At 37.0% G+C, this 6,250-nt stretch overlaps 1 protein-coding gene across 1 annotated transcript in view; it reads right to left on the bottom strand.

The window, feature by feature from the left end:
- Positions 1 to 302, bottom strand: part of LOC107590724 (ladderlectin-like) — a 5,307-nt gene extending 5,005 nt beyond the window's left edge. Inside the window, exons 1-2 of the mRNA XM_016279635.1 lie at positions 230 to 302; positions 33 to 133 (exon numbers count right to left, since the gene is read on the bottom strand). Of these exons, the coding sequence (XP_016135121.1) occupies positions 33 to 133; positions 230 to 290 (162 nt within the window). The 5' untranslated portion in view covers positions 291 to 302. The remainder of the gene's footprint in view (positions 1 to 32; positions 134 to 229) is intronic.
- Between the last annotated feature and the right edge of the window lie 5,948 nt (positions 303 to 6,250).

Genomic DNA, 6,250 nt, shown 5'->3' with positions numbered 1-6,250 from the left:
CTGTATCTATATTACAGAGAACACAAATTTACCTCTGCTTCAGCCCATGGTTTTAAGTCACTGAAATATTTAAAACATTGTGTTCCAAATTTCTCCCAGCCCTTGGGGCATTTTCGACCAATGTCGGAAGATTCTGCAAAAAATATTGAATAAAAATTAGGCATTTGTACAAAGGGATTGATGAAATGTATGAATGTAAAGGGAAATTCTGTCTATATTGTTCATTTACCTTCAGACTTGACTCCATTTACAACCAACGCAAAAAGTAGGAATGCTGCAGAAATCCACATGCTGACAAAGTCCTATTAATATCAACATTATTATAAATATAATGTAACGTATGTATGCATTAACAAGTTTTAAAACACTAAAAATGGAAATACAATAAATAAAGTCATACCAAGTGAACCAAAATTCAACTGGGCAGGCTGTAATACTTGTTGGTATAATACTCAGATCATTGCTTGAAATCAGCTTTATTTATATCCAGTTGCTCAGTCACAAATGTGTGCAGCTGGTTCAACACCAATGAAAACTTTTCAATCTATCAGTCCTTATTTGGTAAACAAGACCTGATCCTTAACATCCTCATTTTTGATGTTGCATTGAGTTGCATGTGAAATTCTGTGCAATATTCTTAGCTGATTACTGCTATTTGAAATAAAAGCAAACTAACAAAAATAATCACTGTAAATGGATTAATTGAAGCTGTAGGATTTTGCTTTAATAGATGTGAATACCAATTTATATGATCGGATATCATATTTCAGAAGATAGTCTTATGAAATGGCAAATAAAACAGTGAGGTCTGTTAACTTTCATTTTACCTGCTGAAAATGTGATGTGAAAAGTCTATGTGCAACCTAATTATTTGAAGAAAAAAAAAAGTTTTTACTTAAGTATCCTGTTTACTTTGAACTCAATTAAATATTCATTGTGCATTTAAAAAAATCAAATGTTCAATTCAAGTTTAAATTCAATTCAAGTTTTGTATGGTAATAATCAAAATAGTGTTCACATCTGTCATTCAATTTTTAACCAATAGCCCATAGAGAAAACATGGATATTAATTTTAATTAAAAGGCATTAAACTTTTGTATAACAGTAAATATGATATATTTTACATTTTTGCATATGATGGGTATGTCTTATCATTCTAACATTTCTATTTTTTGTACTAAAAATCATTAAGTCTGAGTACGTTATATTCATGATGTATTGAAAAATGAAAAAATATACATTAATTTAATACAATAATGCTTGCAGAAGCTGCAAAAGAAAAAAGGAGACTGTAAATATTACACAATTTGCAAAGTTCAACTGTTAAAATGTCATGATGATTTTGCATTCATGCCATTATCTTTATCAATCACACCCAGGATGTTATGTGAGTATGAAACATGTTTGCTAAGTTTTGTTTATTACAGTTTAAGAGGGTTTTGGCCACACACTTTTTTAAGCAAGTCTTATTATATATTATATTATTATTATTATTATTATTATTTTATACAAGTGGATATGGCAACACAATTGAGCACACTGCAGGCTATAAACACATTAACAAAACTTAGTATTACTCTCTTTACTCTATTTAGAAAGAAACATAAGAGGAAAAGTTGATTTTGTGGTGGCTGTGCTTCAAAGGGGACATCGGATGCTCATTTTCCACAAGTTGGTATCCTCCTGACTACCAGCTGTGGAGTTTTATCCACTGCAGAGGACATTATGTTTTAGCTATTTCTCTGAGACGTTACATGTCACAGTTTTAAGTCTGGATGTCCGGTACAGAGCACATTCAGGGCTTTTCAGAGATAACAAATGATTGGATGTTTCACCATGACCACTCCCTCTCCTTGATCTTTAAAAATGGCTGACATTCATTTAGTGATCAAATGTAACACCCTAATGGAAATATGATAATATTTTGTAATTATCATTTAAATCTGACTAACTGTCAAAATGTTTGTCATAAATCAACATTTCAGGAAAATGTTATGGGGTTTCGAATCAAAATATGATCTTCTGTTATGAAACAGGACATCAATTTCATACATGTCCACTGTAGAGGACACTAGGACTTAAAGCATGTTTATTACACATTTTGGGAGACACAACAAATGAATAGAGAAAAAAAATATTTCAATATTTCTATTAAATATGAGATATTATTATGAAAATCTTGCTAATTATTACTCCCATTATTGCACTTATTTGTTCATGCTATGTTGCCCCAAAAACATATTAATATGCAAATTAGATACAGTTTATTGATATATTGTATATAATGGAAAAACTTGTTTATGGCCATTTTATACACATTTTGCATAAAGAAAAATGTTTTTTAAAAATATCTTTCATAACATAGTTGGCACATGTCTCTTTATTTTTATATTACTTTTTAAAGTCCCGATGTCCTCTACTGATGCGAGGTAGGGAGCGGGTCCCCCGTTGGTCCGTTCGCAATCGCGTTCCGGGGAGGGGGGTGTGTGGTCCCCCTCAGTCCGTTCGCCACGACCGCACCAGTTGCACCCCCCTAAGGACGGCCTTGCATGGTGGAGGGTGACTACGGTGCATTTTGTGCATGAAACAGCTCCACCTGGAGGGATCGTTACCGCATCCCTTGTGGTGAGAGCTTATACTGCTTCTGAACAAGCTGCATCCTCTCTGCATACCATGGCTGTCCTGCAGGTGTTCAGGCCAGTGGTCCCAACCTGGAGCATGCAGGAACTGTGTTCAGCAACTGACTATGCCCTCCGGGCTATGAAGGTCATAGTGCAGGCTCTGGGGAGGGCATTGTCCACATTAGTGGTCCAGGAATACCACCTGTGGCTTAACCTGGCAGAGATGCGGGATGCTGAGGAAGTGCGCTTTCTTGACGCCCCCGTTTCTCAGGTTGGTCTCTTTGCGACACCGTTGAAGAATTTGCGTAGCAATTCTCCACAGTTAAGAAACAGAGGCCTGCCTCAGCGTGAGTCAGTAGTAAATATAGGGGATCTTGTATGTGTTTTTGATTGATGATGACCTTGTGACCTCCGAGACCTTTCCCTCCTCCCCCCGTGACCTTGAGACCACCCACGTAGGTTCACCTTTGACCCTGGTAATAATTTCCAGATGTGAATATTGGCCTATTTGGCCAAATTTATGGTGTTTGTACAATTCCGATCGGTGACAGGCCATACATTTTTTTACTTTTTAGGTATGTTTTGAACTCTCACATCCGGGGTGCATCTGCGAACCACATATGGCAGTATATGGCAGCATATGACAGCATATGACAATGGTTGCATTCCATGACATGGTGTGTTATGCTCTCTCTTTCTGTCTATGGGGAAATGAGAAAAAATACACATACACACACATTCAAATGTCAGAGTAAAAGAGTCTTATTCTCTTCTTTTAAATTAAATGAATATATATAAACTATGTGATCACACATGATATGAAACAAAGCAAAACTTTTACATTAGTTTTAGGTGTTTAGTGTTCATAAATACATTGAAATGAATATCAACTTACAAATCTTTATAGTGACAATAATCGTATCGACGAGGACACGAAAAGTTCAGTAGGCTTTTTGCTTTAAATGAATGGTTATTGTCATGGTGTAAAGAACAGAAACTGCTCTTTGTTAATAACTGGAATCTTTTCTGGGAGCGTCCTAGGCTGTTTCGCGCTGATGGTCTGCATCCCAGCAGAGTCGGGGCGGAGCTCATGTCGGACAACATCTCCAGGACGCTGCGCTCCATGTGACTAGTAAGCCAAATCTCAAATAACTGCCCTGATGACTTGTGTTCTACCCGCTTAAATGATAGAAGTACTTGCGCTGTCCAATCTATAAAGACTGTGTCTGTTCCCCGAATAGTGAGGTCAAAATATAAATTTAATGCAGGATCTAGAAAAAATCTGAACGTGATTAAACCAGAACAATTTAAAATAAATGAACAAAAACCATTTTTAAAGTTTGGGCTCCTAAACATTAGATCACTCTCACCCAAAGCAGTTATTGTAAATGAAATGATCACAGATAATCGTTTTGATGTACTCTGCTTGACTGAAACCTGGCTAAAACCTAATGATTATATTGGTCTAAATGAGTCTACTCCACCAAGCTACTATTATAAGCATGAGCCCCGTCAGACTGGCCGTGGCGGCGGTGTTGCAACAATATATAGTGATATTCTCAATGTTACTCAGAAGACAGGATACAGGTTTAACTCATTCGAAATACTAATGCTTAATGTTACACTGTCAGATATGCAAAAGAAATCTATCGTATCTCTTGCTCTGGCTACTGTGTATAGACCACCAGGGCCGTATACAGATTTCCTAAAAGAATTTGCAGATTTCCTCTCAGACCTATTGATTACTGTTGATAAAGCGCTAATTGTCGGAGATTTTAATATTCACGTTGATAATACAAATGATGCATTAGGACTTGCGTTTACTGACCTAATAAACTCTTTTGGAGTAAAGCAAAATGTCACCGGGCCCACTCATCGTTTTAATCATACGCTAGATTTAATTATATCGCATGGAATTGATCTTACTGATATAGATATCGTACCTCAAAGCGATGATGTTACTGACCATTTCCTTGTATCGTGCATGCTGCGTATTACTAATATTAACTATATGGCTCCGCGTTATCGTCCGGGCAGAACTATTGTTCCAGCCACCAAAGACAGATTCACAAATAACCTGCCTGATTTATCTCAACTGCTCTGTGTACCAATAAGTACACATGAACTAGACGAAATAACTAGCAACATGGGCACTATCTTCTCTAATACATTAGAAGCTGTTGCCCCCATCAAATTGAAAAAGGTTAGAGAAAAACGTACTGCGCCATGGTACAACAGTAATACCCATTCTCTCAAGAAAAAAACTCGTAGTCTTGAGCGCAAATGGAGAAAAACTAACTTGGAAGTTTTTAGAATTGCGTGGAAAAACAGTATGTCCAGCTATAGACAGGCTCTAAAAGCTGCCAGGGCCGAGCATATCCACAAACTCATAGAAAATAACCAAAACAATCCAAGGTTTTTATTTAGCACAGTGGCTAGATTAACAAATAACCAGACGCCACCCGATCTAAATATTCCCGCACAGTTTAATAGTAATGACTTTATGAATTTCTTCACTGATAAAATAGATAACATCAGAAATACAATAAAAAATGTAGATTCTACAGCGTATAATACTTCAGCTTCATTCATCGCACCAAAAGATAAACTGCAGTGCTTTACAGCTATAGGACAGGAAGAGCTAAATAAACTTATAACTGCATCTAAACCAACAACATGCCTATTAGATCCTGTACCCACTAAATTATTAAAAGAGTTGTGCTTTCTTGACGCCCCCGTTTCTCAGGTTGGTCTCTTTGCGACACCATTGAAGAATTTGCGTAGCAATTCTCCACAGTTAAGAAACAGAGGCCTGCCTCAGCGTGAGTCAGTAGTAAATATGGGGGATCTTGTATGTGTTTTTGATTGATGATGACCTTGTGACCTCCGAGACCTTTCCCTCCTCCCCCCGTGACCTTGAGACCACCCACGTAGGTTCACCTTTGACCCTGGTAATAATTTCCAGATGTGAATATTGGCCTATTTGGCCAAATTTATGGTGTTTGTACAATTCCGATCGGTGACAGGCCATACATTTTTTTACTTTTTAGGTATGTTTTGAACTCTCACATCCGGGGTGCATCTGCGAACCACATATGGCAGTATATGGCAGCATATGACAGCATATGACAACGGTTGCATTCCATGACATGGTGTGTTATGCTCTCTCTTTCTGTCTATGGGGAAATGAGAAAAAATACACATACACACACATTCAAATGTCAGAGTAAAAGAGTCTTATTCTCTTCTTTTAAATTAAATGAATATATATAAACTATGTGATCACACATGATATGAAACAAAGCAAAACTTTTACATTAGTTTTAGGTGTTTAGTGTTCATAAATACATTGAAATGAATATCAACTTACAAATCTTTATAGTGACAATAATCGTATCGACGAGGACACGAAAAGTTCAGTAGGCTTTTTGCTTTAAATGAATGGTTATTGTCATGGTGTAAAGAACAGAAACTGCTCTTTGTTAATAACTGGAATCTTTTCTGGGAGCGTCCTAGGCTGTTTCGCGCTGATGGTCTGCATCCCAGCAGAGTCGGGGCGGAGCTCATGTCGGACAACATCTCCAGGACGCTGCGCTCCATGTGACTAGTAAGTCAAATCTCAAATAACT

This window comes from Sinocyclocheilus grahami, unplaced genomic scaffold, assembly GCF_001515645.1.
Source record: "Sinocyclocheilus grahami isolate Dianchi unplaced genomic scaffold, SAMN03320097.WGS_v1.1 scaffold132.1, whole genome shotgun sequence".
Classification (NCBI taxonomy): domain Eukaryota; kingdom Metazoa; phylum Chordata; class Actinopteri; order Cypriniformes; family Cyprinidae; genus Sinocyclocheilus; species Sinocyclocheilus grahami.
Note: the sequence above shows the minus strand (reverse complement) of the source record. Positions and strands in the feature narration are given on the sequence as shown.